The sequence below is a fragment of the Capra hircus genome, chromosome 4 (assembly GCF_001704415.2).
Source record: "Capra hircus breed San Clemente chromosome 4, ASM170441v1, whole genome shotgun sequence".
Taxonomy (NCBI): Eukaryota; Metazoa; Chordata; class Mammalia; order Artiodactyla; family Bovidae; genus Capra; species Capra hircus.
The window spans coordinates 72,093,501-72,109,691 of NC_030811.1; the positions used below are offsets into that span (position 1 = coordinate 72,093,501).

The 16,191-nt window shown below is 39.2% G+C and overlaps 1 protein-coding gene across 1 annotated transcript in view; it reads right to left on the reverse strand.

Annotated features, from left to right (window-relative positions):
- PRKAR2B (protein kinase cAMP-dependent type II regulatory subunit beta) overlaps window positions 1–16,191 on the reverse strand; it is a 110,134-nt gene that overhangs the window by 74,162 nt on the left and 19,781 nt on the right. The window contains exon 2 of the mRNA XM_018047230.1: window positions 10,343–10,378. Coding sequence (XP_017902719.1) covers window positions 10,343–10,378 — 36 coding nt within the window. The remainder of the gene's footprint in view (window positions 1–10,342; window positions 10,379–16,191) is intronic.

Consider the following 16,191-nt stretch of genomic DNA (forward strand, 5'->3'; position numbering starts at 1 on the left):
TTCTACCGCAGCACACCACTCTCAGCAACCTGTTGAAACTCAGCTCTGAAAATAACCCCACAGCATAAAAGTCATGTACATTTTCTGGAGCACCATGGGTCTGCTACCTCATCTACGTTATGCAATGAGCGTATCAAACTACCTACATCTGCTTTTAAATGGGAGCTATAACTTGGAATTCTCTTTTAAAATATCTAAGGAGAGGGTCAGTTCCACCTTTTTTGATGGAGGCCAGTAAAGATGACTAACATTCACAATTCCTTGAAACAAGTATAATGATATACTTATTTAAGCTGCTCAGTCTTTCAAATGAAAGGCTCTTTTCTATGGTCCTGAAAACAAAACACTATTAATTTGTATTTTCATTTTTTTAGCAATTTGATTATACTATCTTATGTAAAATAACAGCAACAAAATCAATAATCTCTGGTTTTAATGCAAAACCGAATGTAGGAAAAAATGGTGGTAGTGGTGGTGAAACCCACTTGTTAATGTTTTCAGTTGCACCATTAATTTTCAGAAAACATGCCCAAACGATTAGCTAGTATAAAATACACTGCTGAGCTCTTGGTGTCAGAATGCAGTGACAGCTACATTCTCCAGTAATCAGCTCCCGGAAGCAACTGGTTCAATCTGATTAAGAGGGCTGGGGGGCAGGGGTGGGGAGGCGAAGGCTATACACACACCCATCTAAAATTAAAGGTTAAATCTTAAAAAGTGGATCAACTCATTTTCAAAATAACCATCTACAAGCGCAGCTTATAATTTAGGGGAGACTGAAGTTGCTTTCTGTTTTTACTTGAAGCTAAAGGATGCTACATTTGAGAGCAATCTCTCCCATCTCCTCACAAATATTGACATGGTGTTAATTAAGTTAATCCAAATTTGCAGTAAGGGAATTAGCTGTAAGAGATACACAGAATTATGCACTTTGGTCAATTTAAGTGGGAGGGATTATCGGAGAAAGTAACATAGATACTAATATCGTAACATTCTGATTAGATTAAAATTTGACAAACTGAGCCTAAAGATATATAAAAGTTTATTTAGCACCCATTGTGTGTCAGGTGTCATGCATTTTTTTTTTTTTTAAGCTTTGCCTACATCTCTTCGTGAGTTATACCAACCCAGTTTTACAAAAGAGGGCTTAAGGAAGTTGTCCACGGTCACACAGCTAAAAAATAATGCAACTGAAATCCTAAATTACATTTATCGGCCTCTGGCCCGGCCCAGTGCCAAACACACTGCAGGCTCTTGTTGAATATTTGGTCAATAAATGGAAGAATGGCCTCAAATACAAGCTCTTTGCTTCTATACCTCCTGCCTTCTGTAATCATGATAAACATGAGGTTAAGGTGCTCTCACTGGGAACCTGATAGTTAGCCTTACAGGAAGTTTAGCTGAACAAGCATTCAAAGTGAATGAATTACAACCAAAAGACCCTCCATCCAACTCTGTCCTCGTCGTTCTGCCATCCTTGGTCACCTACAAGATGCAAGACCGTCTAGACAACCAGCTTTCCCCAGTTTCATCCCTATGCTTCTCTAAGCTTCCCCGTTGGTCCTGGAAGGCAGAGCATGTTTACTGCTGCTCTGCCCAGCGCCTAACACCGTGCCTGGTGATGCTAAGTGCTCAATAAATATCTACTCAATAGCTGACCTGTGGGACAGCCCCTGCCCCCAACCACTGTAAGAGCATCACTGCTGTCAAAGGTCCTATGCTCTGCACACAGTGGGATCCAAATGATGGTGAGGGATGGCCCTGGCTCCCCACTCTGGCATCCAGACCATACAGGTACTCCCTGCTGATGCCCTGCTTCTGAGATTCATGACATTCTGGCACCCTTGGACCAGCATCTAGCTCTGTCTTATTTCCACCCCAGTTCTGCCATACTCACAGAACACATCAATGTCCACAGCCACCCTCAATTTTTTTCTGCTTCCTCAACCCCAATAAAGCTTCATCCAATATCTACTTTAGTAGTCTCACTCCACAACTGATGCATATTCCTCTGGAATCTTAAAGCACATTACAACACAGCTGACCCAATCTTCCCATCCTTCCGGGACTCCCATTTCCTTACCTCCCATTCTCCTTTTTTCTTCGACTTCACCCAGAAATGCCCTTTTCCCACAGTTCACTAATTAGTATGCTCATAGTTTAGTAGAAGAGAGACATTTGAACAGCCACAATATCAAACAACGTGTAACAGTAACAGCAGCTTGGGTGCACACATAGATGGCACAGCTTATAATTAAGAAAGTGCTGAGGGGTGGGGTACATGGCGTGGGGTGAGTTGTCACAAGGCCAGACAAGCAAACCTCATGGAGTGTTTTCAACGTGAAGAGGCACATGGATGCCAGGAACAGAGGTAAGAACACACACGCCATGAATCAGGGCCAGGGGCCCCCAAGTACCAGCATCCTACCTGTCCAAGGGTGCCACTCATGTTCAGCCTGCTCTCATAAAAATGCCCAAATGGTAAAATATACTTTTTGGTTTTGTTTTAATCATCAGTTCCTCCAGATAAATGTGCAATTTCCCTTTTGAAAAGCTTCTTATGAGAACTTTCATATCTCATACAGACCACATCAAGGTCATGACACCTAAACCTCAGCATCCATAGTGAGATAACTCCAGACAGCAGCAGTTTCTAGGAGATATTACAATTATTCAGTAGTACAGCTTTGTGATACCACCCTGGCAATTTCACTACAGTTTACAAAAGGGCAGGTCTGCAATGGATTGGGGGGAAAGGGGCAGGGAGAACTGGTCCTTCACACAGCTGTGGAGTGGTGACCTCCACTCTGATCATCCTTACAGAACAGCTGCAGTTAGTTCAAATGTCCACCCTATGCCCTCCTATCTATTTCACAGGCAGTATCTAGGGACCTGACACACAAGGGGCTCAGCAAGCTGCACAGGCCTCCCTGCCGTCTTCCAAGCGCTTGGCATCTGCTGGCCCCAAGTCTGGGAACACATTTAGGAGCAGGAGGAGACGCCCCACCCAGCCCTGAACTACAGACCAAGGTTTTACTATTGTCTTTCTCTTTCCTTTCCTGGGGGTCTCCAAGAGAACTTGGGAGAAATTGCAATAAACGTCAGGAGCTAATCTCCCACTGGCAGTTTATCAGCATTCCTGGGCCTAACAAAAAAGAATCAGAGATGGAACACCTGCCGTGGTCCACTGGGCTGTCTTGCACTGCAAGTCAGAAGCACCAGTCAGCTAGGACTGCCAGGGAGGGAAGAAACTGGGGCAGAAGGGGAGCAGCACTGGCTTTGGTCCCCTCCTCTGACTTGTGATGGATCCCAAGGGAGAATCCATTTTAACACAAGCCTGAGAACACAGAGCGAACAAGTGGCTTGGAATCACTCCCCCAATGAGAAGTCCCAAGGCCTGTGCACTGGCCTCTCAGAGACCACCCCGCCTCCCCCAGGTCCATCCTCCACCCTCCCCTCACCTCCCTGCCCAGTGCTGGCACTCTGGTTTCATCTGGCTGCCTCCACGGAGCTGTCTGACTCTTGACTTCAGCCCCACCCCTGGGTGTTATCTTTCTAAACAATTCCTGGTGTCCCACTGTGCAGTCGACAAGATACCTCAGACACCCTTAAATCCAGTCCAGGCTCCTGGAGGCCCCTGCCTATTTCGAAGACTCATGTGAAACTCAGGCTGAGATTGTGGAACCAAACTGGGGTGAATACTGTATCAAGTGACTTTCATGTATTATCTACTGTTTAATCATTACAATCTTTTTGTGAGATAGCTCTTATCTCCATTTTATACCTGGAGAAACAGAGGAACCTAAGACCAACACACACACACACACACACACTCTCACACACACACACACACTCTCTCTCTCTTTTAATAAGCGGCTATATGAGTAGCAGAGTAAATACTCCAGCCTAGGTCTATGTGAAAGCAGAGCCCACACGGCCTCCCCTGGTAAGAGAGACCCTAAACATTTTGCAGCAATGGTTTTGTTAAAGGCAGAAATAACTCCTGGCCTTCAAGCCTCTGCTGTCCATGGCCTTGAGCATCTGCTTACTTCAGGCCACAGGTGCCTGATGGCAGAGGTCAAATGTAGAGCACCAGACTATAAAAAAGGATTTATAATAAAAATAGCTGGCTACTAGTGACAAAGTACAGATACTGCCCTTCTCTACCTGCTGAAACCCACATCATAAGCCTTAAAGACCAGCTCAATGGCACCTTTGTGTGAGCCCCACACCCTGGAAGAACTATACCTTTTCTCCTTCTCACTCTTTGGATATTGTGGTACTAAGCACACGCCTACTAGACTCTGAACTTCCTAAGGGGCCCTATCCTGCTCTTCTTGCATCTTTAGCACTATAACTGGCACAAAATAAAGACTCAGTAACCTTTGCTAAATGAATTAGTAAATTAAAGCAGGATTCTCACAGAATGCATTATCTAGTGTTTTTGACTATCAAACTTGAAATGAGCTTCTAAGCACAAAATATAAATGTAAATATATTCATACCAGCAAATGAGTTTGAAAATACAAGAATGACCTCGGGGAGAAAACAATTTGGGGGTTAAAAGCTCTTGTCAAATAACTTTAAAATAAAAACAATGAACACCAAGGCTACAAAATATTTTCAAAACAAAACAAAAGGAAGCATATGCTCCCTGAATCAAGGAAGCATATGTTCCCTGAATCAGATTCAAGACGAGATCTGAACTTCTGCTATTTCACTACTTTTCTTGGGAACTAACCATGCTCTGTTTGAGGGTGATATTACTGAGTTTTTAATGTGCCATTTTACACAGTGGGTGTGTGAGATTCAAAGACTTAATTTCACCTCTGAATTATTCCACACGCTGGTTTAGGGAAAATTAGATCTTAGCTCTGTTAAAAATATACTATAAAATTCAGTTGCTCATGTTATGGCTAAAAATTGAACAGCAGCTAATTCTCAATATGAGAAAAGAAAATTAGCTAATTCATAATTTGGAGTTTCATTTTCACTTCTACTTTAAGGAAAAAAAAAATGATGTACTAGATCAAGTGATGCTCAATAGCTGTTCATGAAAGCAATACTAAATGTCCAGGCAAAGACTTCATGGTCTTCAATGGGGCATCGTGACCAGACAGTGGATGTGTCCGTACAATCTAAGAACAGGTCACAGGGGGAGGTGCCTCACTGTTGGGGACAACTGTCAGAACTCTAGAAAAGCAGTTTTCAAAATTTCAGGGAGCCAACTTATGAAAGACAAGAAAAGTGGAGTCATGACAATTAAATGCAATGTCAAATCCTTGAATGTGCTTGAATGAAGGAAAAAAAAAAGACATACCAAGACAACTGAGGAAATCGGACTCTAGACAGTAGATTAGATAACAGCATTATATCAAGGTTAAATTCCCTGCATGTTATATTATGTAGAACATGTCCTTGTTCTCAGGAGATATGCATGAACTATTTATGATTCCTAAAAGGTTTAGTTAAAAATAAATAAATACAAGTATTTGTCTGGGCATGTGCAAGGAAAAAAAGAAAAGAGCATATAAATGTGGCAAAATAGTAGTAACACCTGGGAAATCTACATAAAGGTGTTCACTGAACTATTCCTCAAACTTTTCTATAAGCTTGATTTTCCAAAATAAAATTCTGAGGTTAAAAAAAATTCAGAGAGGTCTGACCTCCTGAGAAGGCACTGTCTCAAGATTAATGGGTCATTTCTACTTGTTTTTCAATTCAGAGCCAAAACCACAAAGGAAAACCATTAAGCTCTTAAAAAAAAAAAAAAACCCTGCAATGTATAAACAATAAAAAGAGAGACCCATATTAAAGGATGAATATCAAATACTGTTATGACTCTTTAAGGCTTTTTTGACAGACTAAAACACAGAGTTGAGCATTTTATTGTTTTGTTCTAGACTATGTTCCACGGGGCTGACCACCAACTTTTTTGAAAGCCTCGATACTCTGCTTTACAAAAACCATCTAACTTACCCATAACAAGGTGATTATTGCTGCTATGACCTCAAAGTGAAAGAAAAGGAAAATAAGAAACACTCGATGAGATAAATAACTTACCTACAAATTCACACAGTAAATGGGTGGTTTGAACTCAAGTCTGTGTAACTCTACATTCTAGGGTCTTTCCCATACAATATACCAGATAAAACACAATGCAATAGAGTTGCTGTTTGCTTTAAGTTTTATTCTTCAAAGATTTATTCAGCCACTATCTCTATACTACCACTAATTTTAATAGTAATTAAACAATAAATGGGCTTCCCCAGTGGCTCAGTGGTAAAGAATCCGTCGGCCAAGCAAGAGATGGGGGTTTGATCCTTGGGTGGGGAAGATCCCCTGATCCCCTCCAGTACAGTATTCTTGCCTGAGAAATCCCATGAACAGAGGAAACCTGGCAGGCTACATTCCCTGAGGCTGTGAAGAGGCAGATATGACTTCACAACTAAACAACAACAACAAACAATAAATGGTAGATTTCCTTTCTTTTCCATCAAAAAAACAATCTTCCAAAATAAAGTCCATAAGCTTTAAGAAAATGAAACCCCAAATTGTCAGTGTTATTTCTATCAAAAGTCTAAAACAGATTATGTATATGACTTTTGTATATCTGAAAAGACATACCAATAAGAAGTGATTACTCAGAGGAGAAATGGATCATAAAAGAATGAAAGAACAAAACAAAAAAAAATTGTTTAAAAATAGGATTAGGATCATGGGATGCTGTTTAAAAATGAGTTTATGGATAATCATATTGTAATATATAAATGTATTGACTCAACACGCTGTCCATTTTAAACATACGCAATGTTACTAATACATGCCTTTCATTTCTGAACCAAATGGAAAACTAGTTTATGAAACTTCTAAAAACTCTTAAAATTCTAAGAATTTTGTTTGAAAACTGAGTGAAACTAATTCCTTTTATAGAAAGAAAAACCAACAGGTTTATGCACGGGCACTGGAAACACATGAAGACAGTTCAACAGATACAGTGCTATTAAAAGTATAAAAAGGATCCAGAATAATGTATCTGTTAGACACACTCTTAATATAAAAGTCCCCTCATCCTCCTGAACCGTAACATTCTTAATATAAAAGTACCCTCATCCTCCTGAACCATAACAACAACAAAAGGCATGAAAAGGAAACATGTTTTGCTTGAAGCACTCGGGTTGAAATACCTACTTTTGACAGACACAGTATGAATTGCAAAGCCAAAACCTCAAAGATTTAGGAAACTCAGTCAGATAAGGACTATGTATATAATAGTCCTAAGCTTTCATTCAATCAAAAGTGACTGAATACCTAGCACTATCAAATTGTTTTTGATTGTTGTAATGTATACACACAGTATTTGTTGTTATAACTATTATTTAAAAATAGTAGTAGTAGTGTTAGTCAGTTGTGCCCCACTCTTTGCAACCCCGTGGACTGTAGCCCATGAGGCTCCTCTGTCCATGGGATTCTCCAGGCAAGAATATTGGAGTGGGATGCCATTCCCTTCTCAGATAACTTCCCAATCCGGGGATCGAACTCAGGTCTCCTGCATTGCAGACAGATTTTTTTTACCATCTGAACTACAGGGAAGCCCTCATTTAAAAATGATAGATAAATAAGAAATAAATTCTTATATCCTATACGTCTGGTTGATTTTACCTGACGTAATTTTTTTTCCCTTAAATTACAGGTCTCACAGTACAAATTTAAATTTATAGTTTATTTCTGGAAAGTATTTCTGAACTAAAATGTCATCAAAAAAGATATCCAAAGAAATATTTTTAACTATCAAATATGAATTTCTCTATTTTAAGTGGGTATCTATTTTTGTTATTTTTTGGAAATGCTATTTCAAAAGAAATTGAAGTCTATCTCCACTTCTAAATTAAATTACTTTTAGCCACTAAATTAAATTTACAAAGAGAAATAAAGAATTTCCTCCTCAAGATGCCTTAAGACTGTTTCTGTTTTCTTCTTTGTCAAAAAAGTTTTAGTGATCTTTTTATCTAAGGTAGTAAATATTTCATTTCCCTTGCCCGAAAGACTGAAAATGTATATAAGATATACATGTATATAAGATATACATGTATATAATGAGATGCTTAGCATAGTCCCTGACCTACCAGGGTACTCCATAAGCCAGTTGTCTTTTCCTCCCAATAATCACCGTCAAAGTTCATTCCTACAGTGGTCTCCAGCATGTTATATTATTAGGGTTGTAAAGAGTCCGACACGACTGAGCGACTAAGCACAGCACTACGATACTTATACCTTTAAAAGCTTTTGTAACACGGCTCTGAACTTGATATCACTTCATTTCTCTTTCAACTGCTTCCTGCTGTTTTCACATTTCCTATTACCTGTCACTCTAGGAAAAAAATGCAACATTTGACTTGAATGCATATTTCTTTGCTGGGGTTCCATCTTACCTGCATTTCCAGCCAATTTTACTAAGATACAATGGACACAGATTTAGCCGCTGTGGTAGGGGCTGAAACAATGCTGTTTCAAAATGAACCGACATTGGGACTTCCCTGGTAGTCTAGTAAAGACTCCACTCAGGAACCTACTGAGCCCTGGATCTATCAAACCAATGGTAAGTATATTGAACAACAAATGTTAATGGAATTTGCTCAGAAATAATGTCTCACATCAGGCAGAAAGGGAGATAATTTATTCTAAGAGTCTTAATTACATTTCTATGGAAAGACTCTCACATCATGAAGACAAGATATCACACTATTGATTCTCTCTTATTGTTCCTCTCTGTTTTCACCACTGTTGACAAAGACTATGTATTACACCAGAATAAAATCACTCTTGATTACTCTACTTTGGGATAGAGTCTGATTGATGCCTTACTAACAAAAACATAATTTCTCACTCCACAGAAGGCATTATAATCTACTCTTTGTTTCCAACATTTAAAATAGATACGCCTTGACATTACAAAAAGCTCACAAGGATAAAGCAGATACCATCCCAATAGAACATATTTTCCTAATCTCTGTCTTATTCCTTATAGACCTGGTCACCACATAATAAGAGTAAATTATACCAGTAACTGTTGACAAATTAAATATAAAACTTAATTTTAAAACACCCTTAATAATATAGCACATATAGAAAGGAGGTAATTTTATGAAATAAATGACTCATTTGTATTGTATAAATGTCAAAGATGATCTATTTGAATTTTATCTTGTTTTTCAACCAAAAAACTGTTATAAATAAAAGAATGTCGTTTTTTTCAAACCAAACATGGTAGTACTTCATTTGTCCTGTATCTTTAGAGAAGAAGGTATTTCACAGAGGTGAATTTTCCAAACAATAATTTATCCATTTCAATACCCAAACTCACTTAGGATAGAAATGCTTTCAGCTGTGTCCTGTACTTACCCACCCATGTAATGCAGGTGGTACCTAGTATAAGTGCGTGTTAAGTCACTTGAATCACGTCTAACTCTTTGCAACCCTATGGACTATAGCCCACCAAGCTCCTCTGCCCAGGGTTTTCCAGGCAAGAATACTGGAGTTGTTGCCATACCTTCTTCTAGGGGATCTCCCCACCCCAGGATCGAACTCGCATCTCCTGCATTGCAGGCAGAGTCTTTACCGCTGAGCCACGGGGGAAGTATCCAGTGTAGGGAACCAAATCTAAATTCTTGCCAATGGCTAAGGTCTCCCTCATTGTGAATATGCAAGAGGTTACTAAGGTATCTCTAGGATACCAACAAATATAAAGCAATTTGCTCCTATTCTAAATGGCTCCATGATGACAAGTTCTTACATCTTTCATTTCATTTAAAAACTATCATCCCTTCCCGTTTTGAGTCTCCTTCCCTGGTGGTTCAGACAGTAAAGCATCTGGCTGCAATGCAGAAGACCCGGGTTCGATCCCTGGGTGGGAAAGATCCCCTGGAGAAGGGAATGGCAACCCACTCCAGTATTCTTGCCTGGAGAAGCCCACGGACAGAGGAGCCTGGTGGGGTCACAAAGAATCGGACACAACTGAGTGATTTCACTTTTACCCAAGTTCTAAATCACTTCTTCTAAACTGTGGCTGGCAAACCAGATAACCATTAGTAATTTATCAAGTGCAGAAATAAACAAATTTGGGTAAGAGTCTCCATACATTAGCCACAGTGGGATTTTAAATTCAGCCACTCAGAGGATATTTCCATTTACTTCCTAGTTCTTGATTTTATCATATGGCTGTTTTGGGAAAATGACTGATAAATAAGTTATTACTCTATAGCAATTATTCTTTTCATACCTTCTTATCCAGTCCATTTTTAAAATGTCACCATTAGTAAGCAAAATCCATAAGGAGACTTACCTGAGGCACGCCTTGTAAATCGGTTTATTACTGGAGCTGAAAGAGAAAAGTGGGATAATATGCTTAGATAAAATTCTAATTTATCCAAAACCCTGAAAAGGAACTAAATTGTTAATGATCCCATAAGTTAAATAGGAGAAAGATATGAATGAATAACAAGTGCTAGAAGAAATACATAAATATATGAAAATTAAATGTTTAAATTTAATACTAGACAAGGAAATATAAATTAAAACCAATATTTCATCTGTTAAATTAGTGCCTCCAAACCTCTTTAAATGAAAATCCCTAGCTATGTGTGGCTGAAACTACTTACCTAGTATAGTACAAATCTATATAATATTTTTATAAACAATTTGGCAATTACATTAAGTATCATAAAAGGTTTATCTCCTTTAAAAAAGTAATTCAACTTTTAAGAGTGTTGTCTCAAAGAAATATTACTAGAAAAGGAAAAAGCTATTTAACAGCATCATTTTCACAGTGAAAAAATCTGGAAACAAAACTAATGTTCACATATGCTGATATCATTATTAGGTAAAGATAGTATATTGTTGATATTCTCAGATTTAATGTTTGTAGTGTTGACAATTTTTGTGTTCAATCCGGAAGTCCATGACATACAAATATGTCTGCAGAAGGCTACAATTTCAGGCTGGGTGTGGGAGTGTACTGCTCTACTGGTGAGCCCACCCTTGGCCCACTTCCCACACTCAACTCAGCTCTGTTGTTTCCTCTTGGTTTTGTTTCTAACTATCCCAAGAAATGAAGGTTTGTTTTTTTTTTTTAAAGCTCTTTTTCTTGATAGAAGCAGGTAAGTTTACAGTTCATATTATATACAGCAAGAATACCAGGTACTAACTACAGAGTGTATTTTAGTAGCAGGATGTCATGGGTCCACTATAATACTTTCTAATACTTCAATACTTTTAAAACAGTCATTATAAAGACAGTTTACACTATGGATAGAGGTCAAGTAAAAAAAGACTAAAATTTTTGTCAACATTATGTCAAACAGCACAAAAATTACAGATGCTTACGAATAAGTACTAGAAAAAATTCTGTCAGATGTTTTACACTAATCCTTGCAACTATGCCTTTAAATATCAGCACCTCCACATTACTGATGACAACATTTTACAGTAAGGCTCGGACATACTGATTAGTTTGCTTTAGATCACACAGCCACACTGTGGCAGAACTTGAGTATTTGAACTTAAGCACTTCTAGCCCCAAAATGCTTTCCACCAAGAGCAGAAAGCAAAAATACTGACACTTGAAATCACAAAGTAATAGGTCATTTCCTCCCATATTGATCTCCACTTTTAATAAGGATTAATTCTGTAAAATAATTCACAAACCCTATTATTAAAATACTATAGTTTATAGCAAAATTATATCCTCTCAAATGATCAAGGTACAAAACTGCCACTATTTACATACCAAATTAATTCAGCCATATAGCTGCAAAGTCACAAATCCCTTAAATAAAAATCTTTCATCAGATAAACTGTAGTTATATTTTAGATATCACACACACACAAATATCCACCAGTTTTCCTGGATATTTTCCAATCTCTTTTTCACAACTCCTTTAGAACCTAGTCTAAAGGAAGCCTCCCCAAGCCAGCCATAAGGATGGGAAAGGAGAGAGTAACAAAACCTTCAACCACAAGAAAGCAGAATAGACAGTGCAGGCTGACCAGAGCAAGATGAAGGTAAAAAGCATATCTCAGCTCCGGGGTGAAAACACAGCAGATACTCTCTGCCTCCTGCTCCAGACTCTCCTCTAGACAATGAAGTCACAGCAAAATGAGCTTCTGGTTTGAAATTCTGGGATGTCTTGGTTCCCTTGGGGTCCCTCAGGTTTGTGTGTCTTTTTGAAGTGTTAGAGGCAGAGACAGATTTTCAAGGTAGTGACACTGCCTTCTTGGAGGTGTACTCTAAGTTTGCGGGAGCAATTTTTTCAACCGTCTTAATAATTCAGAGGACATCTTTGACATTTGACAGACGATTTGACATTGACAGTTCTATACAACAAAGAACTGTCCTAAATCTCACAACTTTCATGCTTTCACATATCCAACTGGACATTCATGTTGGCAAGCAAGTCAACTTGCAACCATCTGAGACTAGATTCCAACTGTTTATTATTTAAGTACAGTACTTCCCTGGTGGCTCAGTGGTAAAGAATCCATCGGCCAATGCAGGAGACATGGGTTTAATCCCTGGTCCAGGAAGCCCCCACATGCCGTGGAGCAACTAAGCTCATGCACCACAACTACTGAGCCTGTGTTCCAGAGCCTGGGGCTCAGCAACGAGAGAAGCCACCACAAAGAGAAGCCTGCACACTGCAACCAGAGAGTAGCTCCTGCTTGCTGCAACTACAGAGAAGCCCAGCCCATGCAGCAACGAAGACCCACCCAGCACAGCCAAAAAATAAATAAGATTTTTTTTTTAATATGCTGCTGCTGCTAAGTAGCTTCAGTCAGGTCTGACTCTGTGCAACTCCATGATGAAAGCCCACCAGGCTCCGCCGTCCCTGGGATTCTCCAGGCAAGAACACTGGAGTGGGTTGCCATTTCCTTCTCCAATGCATGAAAGTGAAAAGTGAAAGTGAAGTCGCTCAGTCGTGTCCGACTCTTCGTGACCGCATGGACTGCAGCCCACCAGGCTCCTCCATCCATGGGATTTTCCAGGCAAGAGTACTGGAGTGGGGTGCCGTTGTCTTCTCCGTTTTTTTTCATATATACAAGTACAATTATTAGATGCAGTTTTAATATACATAAAACTTTCTGCAACACAAACACGACATAAATCAAAGGAACTGGGCGGGCTTCTGGTATTTTGTTGGGAATTACATTAATATTTGTTCATCATTTCAAAAAATCATGTCACTACTCTATTTGGGGTATCTGAATGGCCAGTAGAATACACCTGATTAGACTACATTTGCAGCTTTCATATTCTTAGGGATTCAACAAGTGGGAGAATCTAACTATGTCTCCCTGTGAACATGTAAGCACATGCCTACTGCAACACATTACTATAAATTACTTGCCTTTGTTTCTCTATATTTTTGCTAGAAATAATGTAAAATTTTAAATTGTGGGTAGAGAGGTTCTATGACAATGACTTCTGTCTCCCATAGTAAACGGGGCACAGGACTGGGTAGTTAAAAAGATGGGGGCACCAAGCATATGTTATGCAGTTGTCAAGGTAAACACTGGGTTTTGACAAAATTACCAAAACTCCATCCAATCCCTCATAACCATATCCCTTCATATCTACTTGTAGGGATAAAACACAAGTGTTTCCTACCTCAGCTCTTGGCAAACCAACAGTAACCTTCACCATTTTTCTTGGTTTTTTTTTTTTTTTTTTTTTTTTACGTCCAGCAGCCAAAATCGGGAAGAAGGTTGAGATTTAGGGTGGAGGCCTCGCTGGAAGTAAAGCAATGTGCATCTGGGCAGGGTATGCCTGGTGTTTTCTCTTGCAGGAACCCAAGTACAGGGAAGAGGAGCATGGGGAAGGTGAAGAAGGATGCACCACTGGGCACCAACTTGGGTCAGGAGGCGTGGGCTCCACCAGCTCCATTGCCTTCTAGGAAACCGTAGATGAATCATGTAACTATGAGCTAAATTCTCAATTTTAAAAAAATGCAAGGTAACATCTGCCCTCCTTAATTCAAGAGGGTTTTAAGAAAAAATAAACATCTTTTTGAAAGTGCCTATAAACTATAAATTCCTATTCAAATATAAAAGATTGATGTTTATTTATTGTGAGCTAATATTACCAATTTTAACATTACCACTTTTTAAATACACAAAGTAAAGAGCAGAACAAATTCACAAAAAAGTTAACAGATGATGTTTTAAAATCTACTAAGTCAAAGTAGGCTTTCGCAGAGTCTTGGTTTCCATCTTTAGATTTTCTTATTCTATGGATCCCTGATGGCTCAGTTGGTAAAGAATCCGCCTGCAATGCAGGAGACCCTGGTTTGACTCCTGGATCGGGAAGATCCGCTGGAGAAGGGATAGGCTACCCACTCCAGTAATCTTGGGCTTCCCTTGTGGCTCAGCTGGTAAAGAAAGCACCCTGCAATGCAGGAGACCTGGGTTCAATCTCTGGGATGGGAAGATCCCTGGAGAAGGGAAAGGCTACCCACTCCAGTATTCTGGCCTGGAGAATTCGATGGACTAGTCCATGGGGTCACAAAGAGTGGGACGTGACTGAGTGACTTTCACTTTCACTTTCCTATTCTATGGATATTCCAAGAGTGTATTTACACACACACACACACACACACACACACACACACACACACACAATATTAGGAGAATACAGAAGGAAAAATATAGCCTGCCTGGAGAAACAAATATGATTTAAGAATATACTAAATGCCTCTAACATTTGAAACAGATATAACCTATGATTTTAATGAATCCTCAAGGGAAAATACAGAAATGTTTATATAGGTTTGACTTTCTCCCAAGTGCCATTCCAGCAGAATACTGAGAGTCCTATGTTCCTATGAATATCTTTCGTGCTTATCTAACCAGAGATTCTGTCAGTTTCCAAACTAGATGGGTCTTAATTCCTCCGCCCCCAGGAGACACAGAAGTGTAGCTGATTCAAGTCGTCTTTAATCCTGGAGCATCCTTACAAGAAAAATGCTCCATTACTTGAAGATGGCTGAATAAGCCTCTCTATTCCTAGCAGAGAAAACAACCTCCCACACCTGTGACTCCCCACCAGTGCCAGCGGGACCTGCTTATCTTCTCACTTCTTTTTGCCTGAAGCCCAAGATAAGCAGTGCCTGGCAGATAAGAGGCACTGATTCAACAGCTGAGGGTTAATCCATCAACTCTGTGAAGTAAACAGAGCCAAGTCTCCTTGTCCCACTTACTGTGCTATTTATTGGATGTGGTCGCTGGGCACTGGGAATGTGACAGAGTCCTTGCCTCTGAAGAGCTTGACCAAGGTATTTTCAAATACTATGTCTGCAAGGGCTTACACCACATAAGCAGCTACTCTAACAGGAAATTTAGATAAAGGAGAAATTTCACAGAAAACTAGAAAACTCAAGAAATTCTATGAAAACAAATGCAGTCAACTGCAAGCATGAACCAATGAGTTTGGCCTTCAAAAAGAAAAGCCAGGTTGATAATCATACAGATAGTCTGCATCTCTGAGCATAATGCTGGGAAAGAAGTTGTGATTTATGGTCATTAAACACACACACACCCAGAGCCACTCTATCTATACGGTAGCCACATTGGTTAAATACTCTTTGCAGAAAAGAGTTCATGTACCCTGAAGTAAGACGTACACAACAGTCTTGGAGTCAGCGCAATAATTAACATCCCCAGCCTCATGAGTCACCTTTTCTAGAATAAACATTTTCCAAATCTGCTCTCTAAATAAAAGATTCTAGAAATTATGTCAACTGAAACCATGTTAGGTAATTATTTCTGACAGAATAAATACTTGGCTCAGAGTAAATTTCTCTTATGCCTGAGTTATAAGGCTCACCTTTGAAGGAAGGAAAATTTAACTTTTTTAAAAGATCAACAGCCACTAAAGCAAATAAACAACAAAACCTGAAATATTGTGCTAATTAACCGAACAAACACAATTTTCAAACTTCCTTATACATGCTTACTTTCTGACATTGCAAAGGACCACTTATTTATTTCCTGTGTCTTTGTTAAAGCTATGTCCCCTCAAAGTACTTCTGATCAGACGTGATGGGAACTGTTTGAGAAGCAAGTGTTTGAGGGACCTGTTTTCTTTTTCCTTTTCGATTATATAATGTGAGATTTAGGTGTTCTATCTACCCATATACA